The sequence below is a fragment of the Rattus norvegicus genome, chromosome 9, assembly GCF_021556685.1.
Source record: "Rattus norvegicus strain SHRSP/BbbUtx chromosome 9, alternate assembly SHRSP_T2T, whole genome shotgun sequence".
In the NCBI taxonomy this organism is placed as follows: Eukaryota; Metazoa; Chordata; class Mammalia; order Rodentia; family Muridae; genus Rattus; species Rattus norvegicus.
The window spans coordinates 107815590-107838781 of record NC_141542.1 but is presented as its reverse complement, the minus strand read 5'-3'; the positions used below and the strand labels follow the sequence as shown (position 1 = coordinate 107838781).

The following is a 23192-nucleotide window of genomic DNA, read 5'->3' as shown; positions in this document are numbered from 1 at the left end:
GCCCTGTATAATTTTTAGTAGAAATACGACCACGTTATCAGTCGTAAATCCATGAGGATTTTTTAGAGGAGAGCATGAAGTGGGGGTTAGACACTTGTACTTTAGGATTTGGTTACATCAGCGGCTTCCTGAAGGTTAATGCTTTCTCCTTCACTGTGCAATGCCAGTCAAGTCTCTGTGTGGTTGGGTTTGGTTCTAGACTGTTCTGACCAGTTGTTCTATTGTCTGTGCTAACAAAGCCATCTCAGTCAATTATGATTTTCTTAACTAGTTGTGGTGGGTGGTGACTTGTCTCTAAGTGTCTAACGTCCTTTTCAGGTTCCCGTACAGTCTCTGTATTGGAATTCTGTTGACTTGCATATAGAATAACTTTTATTTCCAATTTTCCAACCCATGAGTGTGGTATGTTTCTGTTTATTTAGGTCTTTAATGTCCATTTTATATTTCTCATAGTTGAGGCAGGCTTTCTTTCTTTCTTTCTTTCTTTCTTTCTTTCTTTCTTTCTTTCTTTCTTTCTTTTCTGTTTTTTGCTGTTATGTTTTCTAATTCAATTTCTTTTGTTTGTGATGTTTAGAAATACAATTAGTGCTTGTATATTTCGTCACCTGACATGTCACAGAACTTGCTTTTAATGTTCATTCATCTATAGATTCTTTCAGGTTTTAGAAAAGTGCACACTGTTCGGATGGTGGCTGTCCTGGGTGTTGAGTTTTAGATTGTCTTGCTGTGCTGTCTGACCTCCAGTGAGAAGCTCAACAGTGCTGTATTGTGGGCATCTGGGTCTTGCTTCAGAAGGAAAACTCCCAGAAAGTCATCACCAGTGTGACATTTGCTGCAGGTTCTGTGTAAATGGTCTATTGGGATAAGGGTGTTCTCATCTGTTTTTAGCGTGCCAAGAATTTTCTCATCAGAGGGTGTTAAGACCTTAGGTTGAACCACAGATACTCAATCTTTCAGTCTGTAAAGTTAAAAATTTCATTTGGTTTGGCTTAATATGTTAGACTTTCTTTCCTTTTATTTGATTGTGATAAAATTTCTCAATTGACTTTTTCTAATGTTAATCTAGTCTTACATTTCTATAACTTTATAATATACACATAGTCCCCAAACTTATCTTTGTTTATTGGTTTTTGAAGACAGGGTTTTTTCTGTGTAACTTTGTCTGTTCTGGAACTTACTCTGTAAACAAGGCTGACCTCAAACATGGAGATCTTCATGTTTCTGCCTACCAAATGCTGGAATTAAAGGTGTGTGCTAGCTACCCCTGCCCAACTAAACTTTTAAATTTTGATGTTAAGCTAATGCTGGCCCCTTAAAATATGATAAAGGTGTGCTCTTCCTTAATTCCAGTATTGGCAAACATTTTTGGTAGAGTCAGACTGCTCTGGGGATCACATATGTTTGCATTGTAACCCCGCCTCACGTCTTTCTAGCACCTGAGACAATGTAAGAATCCATTACTGTTTTGCAAATGGAACAAAAATCAAGTCATTGATTATATTTGGTCTGTGATTATATTTGGCCTGTGGGCCGTAGAGCACCCACCCTGTGAAGCTGTCTAAAGACTTCATGAAGACATCCATCATTCCTGAAGTGCTGGGAAGAGCTGCTCGGTGAACCGCCTCTGAGTTTATGTGTGGGAAGACTTGCGCCCTAAAGGGATAGGGCTTTATGTCCTCTGTAGGACATTTTATATCTTCTTGCATAGCTTATTCAATCTGAATTTTCACTTGCAAAACTTCTTCTACATTCTTATCGTTCTATTATCTAAGGGGTTGTCATTATCTCTCCTCCTCCTGATGCTGCTTATTTCTTCTCTTTCTTGGACTCGTAACTATTTCGGTTAGCATTTCTAAAGATCTGAGGTCAATTTCTTGAGTTCAGTTGCTGTGTATTTTGTTTGTTTACTGATTGAGATAACTATTCAGATCAATAAGTTTTTCACATTTTCTTGTTCTGTAGTCAAGGCTCAGAATTTGCATATGTGCATGGCTTTAGCCAGGTTGTAAGCTTTTTTTTTATACCATTTGCTTTGTAATTCAGTGAACACTATTACCCAATTTCTTCTGGTATCTCCTTTGATCCCTGGGTTGTTTGGAAACAGCTATGAATTTCCTAGTGTTTTTGCTCTTGCTTTGGCCTGTCTTTCAAGTGTTTCCCAAGTTCAGTTCTGTAACAGTTCAGTCAGGTTTGATATGCATGCTGCTCAGGTCTGCGACCTGGCCGGTGTGGATGGATGGAGGCATCTCCTTTTAGTCTGCCAGGTTTTGCTTTTTGTGTGTCGAGGTATTTTAAGCTGTATAAATTGGGAGCCTCACACTCTGGTGTTAGAATAACATCTTTGGCTTATTATGTCTCTTTTTCTCCCTGTGTTGCTTCCTAGGGTTTAAAGTCCAATTTCAGGTTCCATGAGGCCAGGCTGAACTTGGCAACCAAGTGCTGCTTAGCTTCTCATCCTTCGCATGTGGCTTGCAAGCTAGCCAGCTACCTGAAAGGCTGATGGCTCCAAGTGCTCTCCCCTCTCCCTCCCTTCTCTCTACCCTCTCATTGGCATCTCAAACCTCTGACTGCCTTGACCATCCTGGTGTTCCAAAGCCCGCAGACACATCTATAACAGTTTAAATTTTATCCTTACCACCCCTTGTCCTTGACCAGAGGATGGCTTGGTATAACTCAGTTGCTGCAGGCCATAGTGGAAGTCAGGTCTTAGCTGCCAGGGCCAGTTCTCCTGTTTTCCGTCTAACGACACAGGTATGCTGTTTGGCTACTCTTTAGGGGCCCCTGTTGTACACTGTCCAGATGGTTTAGTTCTCTCTGTTCCATGCCTCTATAGGATGGAGGGCTTCATGTTGCAGTGAAATGGAGTGGGCTGAGTCGTATCTGTGAGCCACTCTAATAACTCTTTCATTCAGATCTTTTACATCATGATTATTGTTGCACCTTTTAAGTGATGGCTTCCCTGCCTGCCCACCTTCCCATCCAGTCTCCTTAGCATGAGGGAAGAGACCTTTCAGGAGTCTCCTTGAGAGGTAGTTTGGAAAGGAAGAGGTATGGGGTGTATCAGGATGTGGGGCCCAGGCATACAATACTTGCTGGGCAGTGGAAGTGGGACTCAGGTCCTTTGTCCCTGTGGAGCCAGGGTGTGTTAAAGACCTTATTTCTTGACCCTAGGATCTTCCCCATTCTTTTACACTGATTACAATCAAGGACCAAAAGGCTATAATAAACCAGAGGCTGTCAGATGGATGGTTTGGGGCTCTCCTACTTGACATGGAGTGCAAAATGGCTTCTCTAGAGTGGTTGTTTTTTTTTTTTTTTTTTTTTTGTTTGTTTGTTTGTTTGTTTTTGAGATAGACTAATGCTAGAAGGAGATTGATCTATTGTATGTAGTTAGCCATGCATTTGATGTAGCATGCTGTGTGTCATTAACCATGCGTTTGATGTCACATGGTTGTAAATACTTAACTATACATTTGATATAGTGTGCTGTGTGTACTGAACCATGCATTTGTTGTGGCACAGCTATGCATAGTTAGCCATGCATTTGATATTGTTAAGCATACATGTGATGTGACATGGCTGTGCATGGCTAGCCATGTATTTGATGTCACATGGTTGTGTGTAGTTGACCATGCATTTGATGTCACATGGCATCGATTGTCCACACATCCTATCTTGGGAGGAGGCTGCTCCTGCAGTAGCAGCAGAAGCTCCATCACTCGAGTTCCAACTTTCTCATCTTTAGGTAGTCTCCTGATTTGCAAACTTTAAAACCCAGTTCTTGAGAAAGGGATTATAGCAATAGATTGCAAGATCAGAGGTATCTAGTCATTTTCATAGATACTCCAACCATGGAGTGTGCACACTGGTGGGGCCCTACAGACGCCATCTGAAGGGGGCCTCTGGGAGAAGATTGGCTTTCGGGCAGGCCACTGGATACTGTGGCCAGCCGCAGCAGGGCCAGGCATTGTGGTAGGACCTCCCCAGCCTGGGCCTGGGCTTGATTTACCAGCCTGGAGCTGCTTGGAAGTCTTGGGTGTGCTGCTCCCAGAGGAGGAGTGGCTCTGCTTACACTCTCAGCCTCAGGCCCGTAGCCCAGGCCAAGTGGTTTCTTAAAAAGAATTCTTCCTCCCCTGATTAATTTCTGGCATGCAGTGCTTGGGAGCTCTTGCGTCAGTAAATCGTCACGAACCCTCAGTCGTCTGGATCAGACATAAACACCAGGCCCAGCTCCACCACTCCTGACACCCTGCCAGCCTGCTTGCCCTCAAAGCCTCAGGATGGGCAGCTGCAGAAAGAGAAGGCAGGCACTATTGCTGCTCACAGAGTCCTCTCAGAGGACGCCTAACCTCGCACCACATGCTGTGCTCGTGGGTCCGGATGCTGGGCTCAGATGCAGCTTATTTATGGAACTGTGCTGTTTCTCCCCTGACATTCTAGACACATCCATTAGGTGTTTTACTCTTTGGGAAGAGTTACTGCCTTCTGTTGGCATTCTGTTTGAGTTTGGAAAGGTCCCTGTGTGAGATTCACCTTGTGGTTTTAGCATCAAGGGAACTTAGAGATAAGTATGTTTCTTGCTGTCTGGACGGAACTTTCTGCTGAAGTCCCAGGAGTTCAGTGAACTCACCATCAGGCCTTGTCACCCATAGGTGAGACCCTCTCTCCTCTTGTCTTCTTGTTCCCCTCTGTCTAAGACACACCTTTGATCTTGGCCTGTATTATTGGAAGAGGCCAGAACAGGCAAAGTTTCACCAGAGCTTCTTCAGCCTCCCAGAAAACAACTTGTAACTGATGACCTGCAGTCAGTGTGAGACACAAACATCAGAGCTTCCTAGGGAACCTTTAGGGAGCATGTGTGACTGTAGCCTCTGTAATCCAGCTGTTGCAGATACTAAGGGGTAACAGTGGCGACCCTGGGCATATTCCATGGTTGTGTCAGGTCATCCCGTGTCTGAGGCAGAGTCCTCAGAGGCTCCAGAGGCAGAGTTACAAGTGCAGTTGCTGACTGAGGCTTTGATGCCCAGGTAGCCTGTGCAGAATGTGACATCAGGGGCTTTCTTTAGTGGGCTCTAGGGTTCTGCCACAGTGGAGCTAGAGCTCAATGCTTCTCACCCCATCTAAACTCTATGCGAGGCAAGGTACATCTCCCCTGGCTCCTGGGTGCTGGAAGAATGCTTATTAGGCTCAAGTTTACATGCTGTGTCATTTGCTCCCTAAGCCTTGTGCCTCTCTGTGAATACACAGCTTCTGCGGGTGTGGTAAAGCTCATGGCTGGGCCAAGTGTTCAGGTGCAGCTCAGAGAACAAAGCCAAGCAGCCTCAGCTTATGAGACCCCAGGCCCCTGTGGCTTCCAGGGGCTCTGCAGTCTCTGGTTTTGAAACATGTTTAGTGCAGACAGTTGATCAGTCATCATAGGCTAAGCTTTTCCTGGAAATGTGAGTGTGTGGGTTCTACTGCAGGTGATGTGGTCTCAGTGGTTCCCTGGGCCTGGGAAAGTCTTGGGTCTGTGTGCTTCTCTTAGGAATGAGCAGAATATTCCCTGTGGACAGGGTATTCATGGGAACTGCTCCACTGGCTCTGTTTGCTGTATGGAGTCTTAAGATAGCATGGAACTGGGCCTCTTAAACCACAGAGGCAGTAGCTATTAGCTTGCTGGGATGCCTTCAGTTAAGGCCCTGAGTTTCCCAGTTAGCCTTACTGTTCTTAACAACACATGGCGCTTATGGTGGGTTCCCCATTCTTCCCTGGGGTCTTTCATTTAGTGTGTCCTGAACACTTTTATATATCAGTTACAGCCTTTGCCTGGATATGGCAGCATATACCTGTAATGCCCGAACTCAGAGGCAAAGGCAGGAGGATAGAGTTCAGGGCCGAGGCTGGTCCGTGCTGTGAAGCACTTACTCTTTCCCCCTTATACTTGGGTGTTTTTCTGATCTTTTCCAGCTTGCAGGTAGGTTTCTTGGCTCACTCTGTGTCTATTATTTATTGTGGCACAATATAGGCATCGTAAACATCATTCCCACTGTGACCATCCTTAAGTGCGTCTGAATGATGCATGGTTATGCACCCGTTTTCAAACACCAACCTTTCCAAACAGAAACGGTGCCTTTCAGTACCAGCTGTGCATCCCCTTCCCAGCCCCAGTGGCCACCAGTCAACCCTAGATACCTCAGGTAAGTGCGACTGCGCAGTGTGTGTCCTCTGCCAGGCTTGTGTAGTGCAGCACAGTGTTTTAGGCATATCTGTGTAAGCACCTGGACAGAGTCTCATTCCTTTCTCAGGCTGAATAATGTTCCCTCTGTATGATTTACACCTTGTTTCTCCATTCTGTTGATGTAGACTTGGGTCATTTTAGGTTTTAGGTGACGCAAACATCGGTAGACTTGTGTCACTTTGAATTCTTGGGGGCAGACCTGGAAGACCGTGAGGTTGCCACATGTTCAGAAACCACAGTTTTTACATGTTTTTTTATTTTTATCAGTGCTGTTCAGTGAGCGCACTTTATTAAACACCTCCTAGTGTTTGGTTCCTTGCTCTTGTCAAGATGGCATTTGACTTGGCTTTCATTTGCCTAGCTAGTAAGGAGAGCTGCTGAGCAAGCCCCTCCCTCCCTCCCTCCCTCCCTCCCTTCTTCCCTCCCTCCCATGTGCTCGCTGGGGAGACACTCAGGCATCTTCTTTGTGGAGATGTCTATCTAGGGTTTGGCCGTTTGAGTGGGTTGTTTTCTTACTGTGAATTGCAGAAGTACTCGGTGTGCTTAGTCTACCGCTTGCCTGGGCTTCTCCCACTCAGTGTTGCTTTTGTGTTCTCTAGTGTCTACTTTTGAGGAGATTCAGTTCTTGTTTCCATTTGTTGATTGACTTTGGTGTCATGTCTAAGAAGCCACTGCTGCCAGGTCCGAGGTATGAAGATCTTTCTGGTAAGAGTTTTATGGTTTTAGTTTCTGTATTTAGACCTTTGAGTTTGGGTTGATTTTTGGCCATTATGAGACGTGGAGATCTGCCTGCTGTTGAGGATGGTGTTGCTGTCTTGTAAGTGGTTAGGTCATAGGGAACTTTTCTTGGGAAGCTGTGTCAGCTACAGTCATCTCCCTTTCCAGATCAGCACAGCTGTGTTTTTTCTAGGCCAGGGTGTGTGGACAGACTTACAACTTGGCCTTTCCTGACTCCCATCCCTGCCACCACATTCCTTTATCAGCATGTTGGTATCCGTACCTTCTTCTGTTGTGCCTCCCTCTCTGAAGAGTGGCACGTTTGCGAATGACTGACCAGGTGTAGATCTGCAGTTCTGTAGTGTGTGAGCTGGTGAATCCCATGAATGGTGCTTCCAAGCTGCTCTCAGCTTTCTGCAGAGTCCCCAATGGGTCGCCCTTGGAGCCTGAGTGCACTGGCTGTAGGGTGGGCTGCTAAGTGAGAAGATAGCAGCATGCACGGTGCCTTGGCCTGGTTGGTTCCCTCCAAGCAAGCAGTAGTAGCAGCCAACAGTCTTTGCTGGGAACAGGGCTTAGTCCTTTTATCCAAATGAGTGTCAACACTGCTGTTCTTCCCTTTAACCAAAAATGCTTGAAGAACCAAATTGCCAGTCTTATTTTGAGTTTACTTTTCTCCCCAAACCTTCTTGTTTGAATTATGTACCTTGTGAGTCTGTTTTCGTGCTTGACTTCATATGGGTTCATTGTGACGGAATGGGCTTTCTCATCTGATGCCCCAAGCTTGTGCTTCCTTCTAACTCTGCCTCGCCTTTGCCTCTGCACACCCAATTTGTGTTTCAGGTTCAGGATCATTTGAGCGCTTTCTTTGAAGAAGAACTTAGGTGCTCAAAGTTTCTGTTGCTGGGCATCGTAATTTTCAGCTGGGAGCCAGTGCTACTTGCCTGTTGTGTCCATTTTTAAGTTATAAAAGTCCTGTCAGCTGCGTCCACGCTCCCTGAGAACATCTGTGGTTGTGACCCATAAAGGTGAACTTTTGTGGTACGGAATTCAAATGGAGCTATAATGAATATATTGTTTTTTGAATTTTCACAGTTCACTTAAAGGGTTTTTTGTTTGTATGTTTTTAAGAGTATATGTTCTTGTCTCTGAGGTTGTGACACCCCTTTATGCTCAGGTAGTATGATCCCACTTTGTATGACTACCATCGTGTCCTCCTTCCCATGGTGCATGCTGAGTGGAACCAGAGGGTACTGCTTTGCGGTAGTTTCTGGCTGGATGTTCCTTCCCCTGCAGTCGGGTTGGGGTGGGGTGAGGTGACCCAGAATCCACTGTCTGCTCTCAGCGGTCCCTCTGGGAAGGGCTTGTTTCAGGCAAAGCACCTGTGCCGTCAGCCTGCATTGTTGGTGCTCTGTCACAGAACTGCTCTCAGGAGCTGCCAGCCTCACCTTTGATCACCTTTTGATTTTGTGTGATTTTATATGAAAGTAGGGTTTTTTCTTTTTTTTTTTTAAATAGGAAAATGGTTCTCTCCCCAATTTTAAAAGTTTCCATGTAGTATCAACTTAGAATCTGGCAATGCTTAATTAAAGGTATGCAGTGGAAAGAAACTGCTCACTCTGCCCTGCTAGCTTTGACACAGTTCTGGTGTGGACCCCCTGGCATCCTGCCCCATCCCCACTCCTCCCTGTCTCTGGGTCACTACTTAGGCTTCTATCTGTAACAAATACAATGGAACAATGGCCTTTTTAACCATTGGCATTTCGGTGCTTACAAATCCTCTCTAAATGGCAGCTTAAACTTATCTATAGCATGCAGCACCTCTGTGAACATCCTTAAACATACAGCTTTTTGCTTGTGACCAATTATTGTTTTTAGTGTTTTTGGATACAAGTTCAGAAAAGTAGGATAGCTGAGACAAGGGATGGATATTTTAATAATATTGCTCCCTGAGGTGTCTGTGACATGGGTTCCCTCTGGCTGTGCACAATGTCTGCATTTCCTCATGGGATCCCTTATCGAGTCACACAGCAGGCAATGCCCAGGTGCTCCAACCGGGATGTGGTGAGTTCACAGTCTACTGGAGTATGGGTCTCGAGGTGCTGGTGTTCACAGTCTTGGAGCATCAGTACCCAGTCTGGTTCCCATTCCACACCATCACCATTCCCAACACGAATCCTTCACTGAGCATCTCCCACACAGCAGGGTACTTCAAGATTGGGGGCAGTGATTGATCTGGTAACACGTGCTAAGGGGAGGTTAGTGATCAGAAGAGTGAATAATGGTCTCATGGCTGACATTGCTGGACAGCTTGGACTTCTGAGACAGCTTAGGGGCAAGGACATGAACCCTGAGTTTATCCATTTTGTAGATGAGAAAGTCGAGGTATCAAAAAAGCCGTGTGTGAGCAGTTTGATGCAGTACTACATGCTTCTAACTATCAGGTTGCAGTCTTCCATTTGTCTGGATGTCTTATGGATGAAGAGGACACCAACTGTGATACTCTTCTGTGTCTGCTGGGAAGCTTCAAGGGCTTGGCCAGGGTTCTTCTGGTCTCAAGTTTTCAGATCTCACCCATTTCAGATCAGTGTGTGAATTGACTCTGAGGAGCATAGCAGGACTGCAAGCATCGAGATTGCTAACCAGTGAGGTCTGAGCAGGTAGAATATGTGGAGCTGACCGGGGAAAGATTGTAGGAATAATGGAGCTGGGGAGACCTCAGAACAGGTAGGCTGTAGGAAGAGACCTTGACCTAGGCAGCATGGTAATTGATGTACTCATGCGTTCATCAGGTGGGTTGAGCCACCAGACTTTGAGGGGTGGGCTTCTCCATTTCCAGAAGCAAGACAGGGCTACATAGGTTGTTCTCTCCTTCAGCAGTGAGCAGCAGGTGCCTAGGGGATGGGGCCTCAGCAGGGTGACCTTACCACCCAGACAATGGGCACTGTTAGACACGAGCTGCAGTTATTAGAAATGGTGATGGCTTTATATTTGCAGTTGCACTGAGTTTGATTGGTTGGTTTTTGAGACAGGATCTGGCTATGCAGCCCATACTGATCTTGAACTTACAGTCTGCTTGCTTTAGCCTTCTGAGTGCTGGAGTCACAGGTATGTGTCACCACCATGCCAGGGCTTATGCGATTTATGACTTATATAAATAAATTCTAATTGCTAAGGAATTTTGTTCTCATGTAGTATTTTTTCATGCCCCATAAGGTCAACTTCAAGGACTGCAGTAGACTAGCATGAATGTACAGGCTGCTGCTTCCCAACCCAAACAGTCAGGGCAAGTGCTCACAGAAGGAAGAGGACGGCACTGTGTCTAGCACTGTGTAGTGGCTTTTAGCCACTGTGTAGTGGCTTTAGTAGTCACTACAGGCACACTGCACTGTGCCTGGAGAATAGTCCAGACTTCCTGGAGTGTTGCCCAGATGCAAAGCTGTTGCAGGCTACTTATGGGCCTGTGGGTGCAGGGTGGGGACATTGGATCAAGGGGAATAGCCCCAGCCTCAGCTTGATGATCTGTGACACTGTGCAACAGGGGATTTCTGGAGCAAGAAAAGGAAAGGCCCTGGTAAGAGATGCTGAGGGGACAGCTAGTAAAACATTTCCTATTTGAAAAAACTAGACTGCCCTAGCCAGAGGTGTGCACAGTCATGTCAGTCCAGAGCACAAAAGCCTAAAATAAAAGGGGCTTCCTTCACAACATTGCTGGAAGAACCGTGGTTGTCATTGTCAGGGTGTGCATCTTGGGCCTTACAGCTCTGGGAATGGTGCAGCCATGAGTTTTCTGGAAGAGTTCTGTGCTACTTGGTCATGGTCCGAGTTCTCCCACATTTTCTCCCACTTAGAACCTTTTAAAGGAAACAATAAAACAAAAGTGATAAGCACATTGAACTTGTTCTAAGGCGTTTACCTGAGTGTGAGTGGGAAGAGCACCCTAGCACTTGATGCATGCAGCCACTCACCAGGAGTTTCACCCCAGGGACAGTGCACCAGGGTGCTGAAGGATTCCTCCAAGAGCAGGAGATGTTTTGGAAAATCACGAGGGCCAGGTAAGACCCTCTTCAAACTGGGGAGAACTTGTAGTCCTTATGAGTGATAGGTTTGGGCCTATGAGAAAGAGAACAGGGGTGAACCTTTTTCATGGTTGGGAGCACAGAAGGCCCTGGGTCCACACGACACATCCTGAGACTGCCCCACATGTGTGCTGGGGATCCGAGCTCAGGTCCTTGTGCTCTTGATGCAAGCACTGTACTGACTGAGGTATTGCCGCAGTCTGTAATGGAGATGCCACTTTCTTGGCTCCTTTAATCAAGCCTTTTTCCCCTTCCCATATACCTACTTTAAATTTGATTACAAAATACTGTTAAAAATGCACAGCTCTTATTTTCCCCATGTAAAGAAGCAATACACCAGCAGCACCTAGAAGACCCTCTGCTTCTGCTTTTAATATTTTTTAAACCATGTATGTATATGTCACTAAAAATTTTTGTTTTAGTTATGCATTTTAAATTTGATGTACCTGGGATTATAGCGCATGCTTTGTAGCTGTGAGGTCTTGTGGATAGGACTTAGTGAGACCCAGTCTCACATGCAGGATCTGTAGTCAGCCTTCCATTGGTTAGGATCTGCCTGAAGCCTGTTCCTCACACAGTCTCTGTCCTGTAGTAGTGTGCTGCTGCTTATTTGCAAACATGCCTACTAGTAAGTGTGCTGTTGGGAGCCTCTTTGTGTTTCCTGCTGCAAGTGCACATGGTGTATAGAAGAAGATAAGCAGTATTCCGACCCCTCCCCCACAGGACTGATGTAAGGGAGCTCTCTGGGCATCTGCTGAACTATAGCCAGATGTTAGCCTCCTCTGTAGGAGGTTGTAGGTGTTGGTACTTCCTGTCCGAAGTATCCATGTTTCTGTTTGATATTTGGCTGCTGGTCTGTAGGGTGGATGTCCTGTGTGTGTCTTAACTTTCAGCTCTAAGCTAACGTGCTGGGTGCTTTCTTCAGGACCCCCCCTTGCCCTCCCCATGATCCCTCAGGGAATATACTTGTTTTATTGTTTCTGTGTTTATTAATGTTGTTGTTATCGCTTGCTGTATTCTGGGGTCTTCGTTTTACTTCTTGCATATTTATTTTGCTGTACCCATTCTCATTGGAGCATTTTTTCTTCAGTCTTATTTTCTTCTCAGGTGTGCACCCCTGACTGAGAATGGTGTCTTTGACTTTCTCCGACGAGTGCAGTTGCTCCCTCTGTGCTCTTGTTGCTTGATAGCATGAATGTCATTTTGAGATGTATGTGAATTCAGTGTTCCCTGATTTCTTAGTCTTGTGTTTGCTACCTACCTACCTACCTACCTACTTTATCTATCTATCTATCTATCTATCTATCTATCTATCTATCTATCTATCTATCTATCTATCTATCTATCTATCTATCTATCATCTATCTGAAGAGTAATGTATTTCAGGAATTGGGGAACATTTCAGGACTTAACTTTTTTTCTATCCTGTATGTATTACCTAGAACAAGGACAGCCTCCCATTACCCCATAACTTGTATAAATTCAGAAAGTTTACTGTGACCCAGGACTGTTCTCTGTGTCCACATTTTGTTGATTGTCTGATAAGAATGGTTTATGTGTCAAAAGAAAACCTCAGGTCCTCACTCCATTCCTGCCTTCTGTTCCACAGGCTTCTCTAACCTTGGACAGTCTTAGTGACCTTTCTGTTGCTTCCTAACAAGAACAGTATGGAATCAGACAAGGCTGCCATTAAAAAAGAAAAAAAAAGTCCCTCCCCTCGACCTTGTTCATTTCCTCCTGTTCATTTCACATGGTCAAAGTTGGGCTGTGAGGCACAGAGGTTGTCCTAGAATCTTAGGTGCCCTGGCTTCCACTTGTTCAGGAGGCTGAAGGGATGTTGCCAGAAGCTTGTAACAAGAAGCTATTGGGGGACTAAAGCCTCTGATCTGAGGCTTCTGAATTCTTCTGTGACTCCTGGCTGACCTTGCTGTTGCTTAAAGATATCTCCCACAGCCCTGGTGACTGTGATTACTGTCATTTGGTTAAAGGTGACTTTTCATTATGAAGAGTTCCTTTTCTGTTTATGTTCATCTGAACTCCTGATTCTTGGTTGCTCCCTGGCTTGTACCCCTTTATTGTTGTGAACATTTTAGAGATCAGGCTGCCCCGGATATGACTTGTAGGAGCTCTTGTTCTGCCTCAGCACAGAGCTGGGGTTCAACTATAGAGATAGTTGAATGCAGCTCCTTTTTGGGTTCTTATATGTAAGTCCATTATGCATGACCTGTACCTCCAGTTCCACTCAGCAGTGCAGTGGCCCTGGGCAGTACTTGTCTCTTCATAGTGGATAGTCCCCTGGAGAGAAAAGTACTTAGCAGCCAGAATTTTTAAAAAAATGTATTTATTCATTTGTTCAATTTTAGAATATTAAAACAACAACAACAACAACAAAAACGTGTGCCTGTGAAAAGGAAACCCAGTGACCAGAACTCAGCATGCTTTGAAGGCATAGGACCGAACTTTGTGTCCAGAGAGCTTCAGAGATTCCCACTTTTGTGTGAAACAGTTCGATCCACGTGTCAGTGTTTCATTTCTCTCTCCATTCCTGTTCTCATTTGTTGATCTTCCCTTGCGAGTATGGAGCTGAATATGCTCAGAGTGGCAGTGAGATTTAGCGAAGCTCTCCTGCTCACCCTGCCCTTGCAGTTGCTTGTGTGACAGAGCAGGAATACACCTTGCCTCTGCATTGTGCAAGTGTTCACAGGAGTCTCCACTGACTCCTGACATCTACTGGGCCCTGGATGCCTGCTTGTTTGAAGCTCTTTAACAGTTGACTCTGTGAACCAGGCACCCTATGAAGGGAATATGGCAGTGTGCCCACTGGGGCTTTACTCAGGGAGCAGCTCTGTGTATGACCTTATAGGGGCTGCGTTGTCTGAGTTACTGTAGGGAACTGATTTATGTAGAAAGAGTAATATATGTAATGTAATATTATATATTATATATAATATATATGTTATATATATAAAATTCTGTTATAATTTCCGAAGTTTCCTGCATAGAAGGAGTACTGTTTCATAGGCCCACTAGCTGGGTCTGGCATGGTAGGTGGTTCCTACATGCTGTGCCAGCAGATGAGTGTCTCTTCTTACTTGCCGTCTGTATAGATCCAGAGCCTCGCTCCTTTCCAAAGGCTGTTTTTCAGTTGGCATGTTGGACTTGGTTCCCGTGCTTTTCCAGAGTTCTTCATAGGAGGAACCATGAGTGCTAGCTACATATTTACCCACATGGTTCCCCCTCTTTACCTGCTGCTTTTGACACCTTACTGTCACTTCATTGTCTCATTTACTGCCAAGCCTTCCCCAGAGTCACACTCACTGTGCACTTTTTGCACCTGTATTGGGACCTCCAGTGGTAAGCCAGCTTCTGTGTAGCCACTGGGGGCTCCTTGTCCCTTGTGTTGTGTGATGAGCGTGTATCATACCATGACTGTTGAAAGGTTACTCTTGGGTGTGGTGGTGTTTTGGTCTAATTTTATCTTAACCCAGATCACCCTTCGCTGTCCCAGTGCTGTTTATTTACAGGTCCCTGTTGTATCAGTGACTGAAATGCTACCATCACTCTTTCTGGACTCTGTCCTTTTACCTGGCTGTGTCTGGTCATTGTGCCAGCACCATGCTGCCTTGGGTATAGCTCTGTTCTTTGTGCCTCTGTTAGTACTCAGCATTCTTCAAATGTACATTTCTGTCCTAAATCTTTCTTTTTAGAACACTAGTGATGTTGCATATTTTTCTCTGGCCTCTCACAAACCCCCCATTCCCACTATGCCCTTGGGAGGTTTATTTTAAATAGGAGTATGTGTGTTTCTAGAGTGCAGATGCCCGTGGAGCCCAGAAGAGAGCATTGGATCCCCTGGAACTGAAGTTACAGGCATTTGTGAGCCACCTGGTATGGGTGCTGAGAACCAAGCTCCAGTTCTCTACAAGTCCTCTCTGAATTACTTCTATAGGGCTTTTCATTGTTGAGCAAGTCTCCCTTCAGCTTTATCTACTTCATTATTTAAATCATTCATTTCGTTTAAAATTTCAAGGATTATAATTTATTTCTGTTTTATATGGCTCATTACTATGACTTTTGTTCTTAGAACTTTCTGTGGACAGCGTATGTGTTGCTGACGCATTCCTTCAGGAGGATTCTGGCGTGATTACACTCAGTGGCTGGGGCCCTGCTTAGAGCATACCTTAGGGTTCACGAGCCCAGGCTTCTGTCAGGGCTCACCAGCTGCTCAGTGCAAGGCGATCTGTGGCTCCGAGTCCTCAAGGGCACTTTCTCTCTGGATCTGCTCCCTTCCAGCCATTGGCAGCCTTGTGTTCAGCCTTGTCCCTAGATTTGCCTTGCTTCGAACTCCTGTTCTGTGGCATTCATTCATGGCCTGCTGAATACAGTTTTGTAGATGACATGGTCACGCTGCCAGAAACAGGGTCCCCTCTCAGGCTTTGCATTGTTCACTGTCCTCAGTTGACTGTTGTGTGGAACTCCAGAAGCTATAATGTGACTGAACAGAGAGCTGGAATAATCTGGGGGTTGAAGATCAGCCTAGCCATGCTTGTTAATGCTGCAAAAACCACATGATTCCCAGGTGTCACTGCCATATTGCAAGTGTCCCATTGAAGGTCTGTAGGTACAGTCCCAACAGCTTGGAGTTTCAAGCCTGGGTTCAGTTCCAAGGAGAAGAGTTGTTGTTGAGTTTTGAGTACCTCTAGAGTCCTTGCCCCAGCCTCTTAGTTCTGAGACAATAAGATCAGTTCCTGGTTACCTCAGGGACATCCCATCTAGTTCTTTTTTCAAGGACGTTTGTTGTTCTCCGTGTAGAGCACATTTAAAATACGGAATGACTCCAAGTAGAAGCCAGCTTGGTAAAGAGACAGGGACAGAGGAGAGAGAGCTTCCAGTCATCACCCCTCTTTCGGGTTCCCCAAATGTACTTGGGCAGAGATCAAAGGCGGACATGCCTCGGCCTTCCTCTGGGGTAGTCTTGGATGCAAGCTGCACCAGGCTACTGCCTCCAGCTTTTTTTCCACAGCCTCTTTATCTTTACAGCAAGCACTGTGGTGGCCTGCCTGTGGGCTATGTGTGGGGTTTGCAAATGGAGCCGGAGCTGGTGACTGAGCCAGCCCCTGTAGTGAGGAAGCCAAGAGGGAAGGGGATCCGCCTGGGCCGCCATGCTCCTGCTGGTCCCGAGCTGCGACCACTCTCCTACACTTTGTTGAAGCCTCCGTTTTGCAGCCTGTGTGTAGCTGTGGGTACAGAGCTCGGGCCACCCGCCTGTTCTGTTCTTGGTCTGCTGAGTGCTGTGCAGCTTTGGCACAACAAACAGCAGCCTCACCCTGGGGCACCGCGCCTGTCTCTAAGTCAGCGTCCATTTCATAAAGGCTAGTGTGAAAGTTTTTCATGGGTTGGACATACAAAGAATAGAGTGGTTTGTCTTTCCTCTGCAGCGTAGAACAGATGATGACCAAGAGCCAAGTCCGACAGCATGTGTGTCAGAAAGTGCAACAGTAGAGCCATTACCCCTGGCCATACACCCCATAAACAGCGCGCAAGGGGTGTGCTTAGGGTCTGGGGCAATGGAACATTATTGCTTGGATTTTACTGATCACTCATGTTCTATCAGATGGTTAAGGGAGAGAAGAACACATGTGAGCGTGTGCCCGCATGTGTGCAGAGCAGACCTTCTGGGTACCATGTGGGGACTCACCCTGGTCAGCCTGCTCTGGAAATAGGGTTTACACCGCCACCTCTGGCTGTGTGTGATGGAGACACCAGCGTGCAGATGGGCTCCCTCTTGTCTGGCCGTCATGGTCTGAGGCCCTGGCATTGAAACCCTGGCAGTGGTGTGGAGGCCCCCCTAAGAAGAGAGTGCTGCCTTTGCTCTGTGCTGCTGCTGGCCCTCAGATCCCATCCTTGCTGAGGTGGTGCTGCTGCTCCGCCCTTAGTTGGGAATGGGGCATAGGGCCCCTTTCTTTTCTTTTTTTTTTTTTTTTTTTCTTTTTTCTTTTTTTCGGAGCTGGGGACCGAACCCAGGGCCTTGCGCTCGCTAGGCAAGCGCTCTACCGCTGAGCTAAATCCCCAACCCGATAGGGCCCCTTTCAGTGGCGATGCTGACACACAACACCAAGGCTCATCAGCTGCAGACTCAAGTTACAGGGTGGGTCTCTTTAGTCTCTTTAGCTTTTCCATCTCAGTCTAGTGCCTGAAAGAACCCCAGAACTCCAGCTCTGAGAACAAGCCCCCATTCTTTGGAGGCTAAACTAGGGGCTTGAGAGTCCACTATGAGATGCGAGGAAGAAGAAATGAGAGGCAAGAGACAGACAGGCTGTTCTCTGTCACCATGGGACATCCCTTCCCATCCACTGTTGAGGCATTCTGTTGAGGGGACTTCTCATGTTCAAGTTGATTCCTGGGCACAGGGTATGGTAGACCTTCCACAGCTGACTGACCTTTCAGTAGGTAGGGTTCACTTGTCTTTGACAGCTTTCTCTTTTTTGAGCTGCTTCCAGACTGATGGCTTCATGGGAGCAAGGCCAGCATCAGCAGGCACATGGCAGTAAAGTTGGGGTGAAGTACTTGTGTGTCAGCTGAGCACATAGAAGGCGGTCTCAGTGCATATTTATTAGAGGGAAAGTTCTCCCTTAACTAATGGTGCAGCCTGTGTAAGTTAGTTAACTCATGGCTTGTTGTCTGAAAGTCTTCTGGCCATGTTATGGGTGTGTCTACTTTAAAATTCAGAGTACTAGTTCAGGGATCATGGACTAGGTGTAGTCAGCCATGTGTGTCTGTTCTAAAGATTTGGGCCCCTTTCGGCCTTGCCTACTCTCTAGTGGCCGACTTCCCTGTTCTTTTGTCTGTGCTGCAAAGAACTCCCAAGGTGACAGAGTACCTCTGCAAATAAGCTGAGGAGGGCTGTGCCAGTGTGCACAGGGCAGACATGGTGTGGAAAAGCTGAGGATTCTTGCTAGCAGGATTGTGCCATCGGGTAGAGAGCTCTTCTCTTGGGTCCCACACAGGTAGAGCAGGCAGGTGTGTCAGGAACTTTCTGCCCCTGATTCCACTGTGACCCTGTGCGTTAACACCTTCCTCTATGCCTCCAAGGCAGAAGTCATTTTCCAGGTGCAGAAAAACTAAATGTAGGCCAGAGTTCATTTTGTGAAGGCAGAAGGCGAGGAAGGAAGGGGCACTGGGTCATTTACGGGCTGTCTTGAGGAGGCTTGCTTTGCTTGCCTTGCAGACAGGGTGTTTCCCAGTGCTCTGAGCAGCCCAGTGTCTGTCCAGTTTGGTTGAGTGAATGCTCCTGGCCTGAAGATAAACAGTGTTTGGGGCATTCTCTGTGAGCCTTGGGCTGAGACTTTCGTGGCACTCCCCATATCATCTGCTTGTTATGTAATGTGACAACATGGATATGAAATAGAAACCAGATGTCAGGGCAGAGCAGTGAGACTCTTCCCAGCGAGCCCGGCAGAGCAGCGTTGGGGCTTTCTGCTCTTGGACAAACAGCTTTGGAGGGGCTTCTCAGACTGAACGGAGGTCTTAGCTGAAGGTAAAATGTCTTTGATCTGCTGAGAAACTTTAAGGATTTCCTGAGGTTTGTTATATAACTGCTCAGTGGTGTTCCCAGTGACCAGTGCTTTGGAATAAACTTTTAGCATTTGAACTCCTGGGGGACACTATGCATGGTGCTACCTCTAACTAGCCAGCGGCTTGCTTCTGAAGGGGTAGATTTAGGAATGAAGTGGGTATACAGTTTGTTGGTATGCTTGCTTGTATGTCAGGATCGGGGCACATGCATGTGTCTTTGCTGTGTACATACAGCCCTGTGAAGGGGAGAGAGCTAGCAGGCAGCTCTCAGTGCCCTGGGGTCTCATTCCGGAGGCTAGGCCTCTGTTCTGAGTGGGAGGTGGGACTGTCTAAGATCCACTGACCTGCTGTACCCGTGCTGGACTTTGAGCGTCCATCCTTGCCCTTCTGAAATGTGAGCTGCTCACTCACCTGGTCAGAAAGGTAGGTAGCTCCTCCAGTGCGAGGACAAAAGCCGAGCTGGACAAGGCTGTGTTTTTACTGACTCAATACTCGCTGCTTCTCCAGGCCACATTTGAATTCCTGTCAGGAGAGTTTATCACCAGAGGCCACTCCAGTCAGTCAGCTGTGCTGTGTCACAACCATCAGGGAGCTCAGGCAGGTGGAAAGGGACCCTTGGCTGTGCTGGCTCTGAAGATTGCAGCCATCTTCCAAGGGATGCCAGGTTTTGCTATATGTGTTATTACAGTTTCCTCTGTAACATTAACACACACACACACACACACCCCACACCCCACACCCCACACCCCACACCCCACACATACACACACACCTATCAGATGGTGCCTTTATAAACCCTGTTTCACAGACGAGGAAAGTGAGGCTCAGAGATTCAAATGCCTTGCTCATACCCTCACATTTGGTGTCTAGCTATGCAGAGCCATATGTTAGGCAGTCTGAGGCTTCTCCCAGCTTCTTGCTGCGTGGTCATTCTCTTCAGGACTAGAGTTGAGGGTAGGGTGTGGGCTGTTGGTTGCTGGGTGGTGTGTTCAGAAGAAAAGAGACCTCTGACACAAACTGTGATACATACTGGGTACACTGTAGAATCTAGTACAACTGTTCTTCAATCTATGTTGGCTGCTTCTAGCCAGTATGTCTTGTGAAAAGAAAATGCAAAACCATTCTGTTTTGCTCATATGAACCTGGGGAAGGTATGTCCCAACATTTTACAGAATGTGGTATAATATCATGGGCAGAAAGTTGTCTGAACAAGTAGGGCTTTTTCTAGAATCCCCTTTCCCGTGGGAGCTGCCCTCTGAATCTCAGAAAGTCAGTTAAGATCATATGAGTTGTTAGAGGTCTGGGCAGGTAAACATGGGGGGCCAGTCACCCTGTGGTATTTGGTCTCTTCCCTCTTCTTGTTTCTAAAGTAGCCCATAGTTCCAGGAGCAGCGGCACAGTTCCCACTTGTCAGAGGGTATCTACTGTTATTGGCAGGCAGACCTCAGAGCTGTGTGGGCCCCAGGAGTCTATATTGGCTGGGCCTCTGCTGATCCAGGCATTGAGCCATGTCAGGGTTTCTGGACAAGGGTTTCTGGATCCTCCTGTCTGCAAGATAGAACATGTAGAGACAGAGGGAATAGGGGATAGGTGAGATCTGAGAAACCCATCTGGGCCCCCTGGATGCTTGAGGCTGTAGGATGGATGGTTAAAGAGGGCAGAGCTGCTTACCATGGCTAGCAGCCTGTACTTCCTGTTGCCCCCGTTGCCATAGGCTCAGAAAAATGTAGATGCATGACTCCTTGCAACTCTTCAGTCTCTTCCAGAAAGTTCTTTTTGTGAATTAACTTGGCTTGGCTTGGTGCAGAGGTAGGTGGGAAATGAGGTGGGTAGCCTTGTAGTCACATGGGACAGTAGGGTTGAGTTTTGACCTGACTCATGCAGTTCTTGTCCTTCTATCACCAGTGGGCCCAGTGGGCTTAGGGCCAGGCCCCTCTGTGTCAGAGGGCTTGTCAGGACCTGTTGGGCACATGGGGTCCTGACATGGAACAGAAGCCACAGGCCTGGTGAAGAGCATCTTCTCCAGCTTTTGGTTTATGTCACAGTCATGAAGGATGGAGTGGTTGGGCTGAGACTGAGAACAGGTTGGCTTGGCCTGAGTGAAGTATCTATGCGGCTGGTACCTGGCTGGCACTAGGTGATAGCGTCTTGGTGAGAGAGCCTGGGCAGGTATCCTGAGGGCTCATCAGGACAGTTGTGGTCTCTGACTTCTGAGCCTGGCTTCGGCTTGCCTGCCACCTTCTGGGCTTCCGAATAGGAAGCCTTGTCTGTCTTCCTAATTTAACAGATTGGAGCCCTGAGCGTAGACCTGTCATCAGTGTGTAGTAGCAAGACAGCCTGTGGCCAGTCATTAGATACTAGCTTACACAAACACTTCCTGTGTGCTAAGCTAAGCTGTCCAGGACACTGAGGACTTCCACTGTGACCTCCAATCATTTGCATGAAAGGCTCCCTGTTTCCCTGTTAACACCTTGACCAGTGAGGGAGAGGGAAGGAAGTCTGGTTCCCATACATGGTGGGGTAGGAGTGGTAAATGTATTTGGTATGGGCACGCGCGTACCATGTGTGTGTAGTATTTAAAGTACAAAGTTCATTGCTTGCTGCCTACACTGGCTGGAAGTAAGTTCATGATTGAATTCAAACTAAGCCGCACATCCACAATTGAAATGAAAAACCAAACTCAGCTCTTACTCTGTCCCTAAATCTAGAAACTCGCAGCATTGTTCTAATATTCTTTGATGAAAGTCAGAAGATTTTATAATGTATCAAAATTAGGATAGAAAGTTGGAAAGCCCTTCTTCCTTGTGTTCTAGCAAGGAGGATTCATAAAGAAAGGGGCAAAAGTAGGAACATGTTGCCTCCAGTGTGGAGTTTATCCACTCAGAGGACATTGTTAGCCCCAGAGAGGGCACAGATTCCCCAGTAAAGGAGGCCCTAAGTCATGTAGCTCCACAGCAGGCCCAGGAAAGCTATCAGGGATGAAGCACTAAGGAGTGCCCCATTCCCTTGTCCTGGATGTGTGACAGCGAGGTTTCCAAGCAGGACCAGCGCTCACACAGATCTGCAGACTACCACCAAGGGTAAGAGCTGCCAAGATGGTGATGGCTGCCTACAGGAAAGCACAGCCTCACCTGCTTGACCTGGGCCTTGAGGTTGAATTGGAGGGGCCTCAGCATGTGTTCTTGACTGAGCTGTGTGTGTCACTAAGGAGGTCTTAGGCTCCAAGGGGTTTTTTCATATGTTCCTCTGAATATGGTTTTGTTAACTTTAGAAAATCACCAGATAGAGCCCTGTTCCTCCTGAACAATAGGTATCTGTGTTTTGTTGCTAGTCTCTGTCACGGAGACCATTTTCCCTCTGCATTTTAATGGCACTGGAGTGACAGCTTGATTGAAGGCTTCTAACCCCAGGACGCTGGCAAAGTGGCCCTGCCATCTGTGTAGTTTGCTGGTAGTCCCAGGTCCCTGGAAAACAGAATGTCTTTTGAAGAATAACAAGAACTAAACAAGTGTGTTTTGCCTGCTGAGTTTGCAGGATGGCGTGGGTATGCTGAATTCTACCTACAGTCCTCATAGCTGTTCAGGGTTAAGTAGGACCCACACTGTTCATCTGCCGCTTCAGATTAATAATTCAAGTGTCACTATACCACCACCTGGGGTCATTTCATACTTGTAATGTGCTCCCGTAGTCAGGGCTTATCTTATTTAGTCCTTGAAGTAGGGAATGAAAATATCAGCAACAGGTTTTGCTCCTGTGTGATACACACATGCACATGCACACACACATGCACATGCACATACAAAGGCAGCATCTTAGCTGAGGGCTTGTCTTGACTTTTCTGTCCTTGTTTTATACATGAGGCTAAATTACTGGTTGGGGGTCCACTGATGTAGATAGGAGGCTGGAGTTGCAGGCACAGTTCAATTCTAGAGTACCTGCTGGTCTTTCAAGTGTGGTTTTAGAGGCAGGACCTCAAACAGGTTTGATATGAGGACCTGGAAGCTAGTCTTTGGGGCAGGGCCTTCTCTGCACACTGTCACAAGTTACTTGATTTCTTCTGCTTTGTAGCTGGAAAGACGGAAAGACCGGCTGAGAAGTGTGGGGCACTGGACAAACTACCTCCTGGATTCTCCTCCTTTGTGGGAGAAGCTGCTTCTGTCCACATCTGGCTCTGCTGTTCTTTCCTCGCTTGGCATACCTTAGGATTGGCATAGGAAGATTAATTAGTCACTGTGATTTGAGAAGCCAGATGAGGTTGCTGCTAATTTTGCTTTGCTCTTGACTTTGAAGTGAGCTTGTTCAAACTTCCATAGAAACCTCTGCTGCTTCTTTTGGCTGACTCTGGTCTAGGTTTTGACCACTGCAAGTCTGTCACACGCTCTCTTTGGGCAAACTCTTGTCCAAGCAGAGTGCAGTTCTTGGTTCCAGCCTCAGGATCCAAGAGGTATGAAGAGAGGCTGAAGTTGGGAGTGTTTTCTGGCTGATTTGGCATCAGTGGTGGTTATTTTTGGCTAGGGCATTACTCTTGACTGCTCAGTGAATATCTTGAAGGCCTAGGAGGGTTGGTGGCCTCAGGAGGTTTGGTTAGACACGTCCTCCTTGATACC

General features: G+C 46.7%; 1 protein-coding gene across 44 annotated transcripts in view; it reads left to right on the top strand.

Moving 5' to 3' along the window:
* Hdac4 (histone deacetylase 4) overlaps window positions 1-23192 on the top strand; it is a 246647-nt gene that overhangs the window by 45972 nt on the left and 177483 nt on the right. For 9 of the 44 annotated variants that reach the window (XM_087566913.1, XM_087566903.1, XM_087566904.1 and 6 more), the window contains exon 1: window positions 6660-6922. In XM_087566913.1, the coding sequence (XP_087423039.1) occupies window positions 6874-6922 (49 nt within the window). In that variant the 5' untranslated portion in view covers window positions 6660-6873. 44 annotated transcript variants of the gene reach the window in all.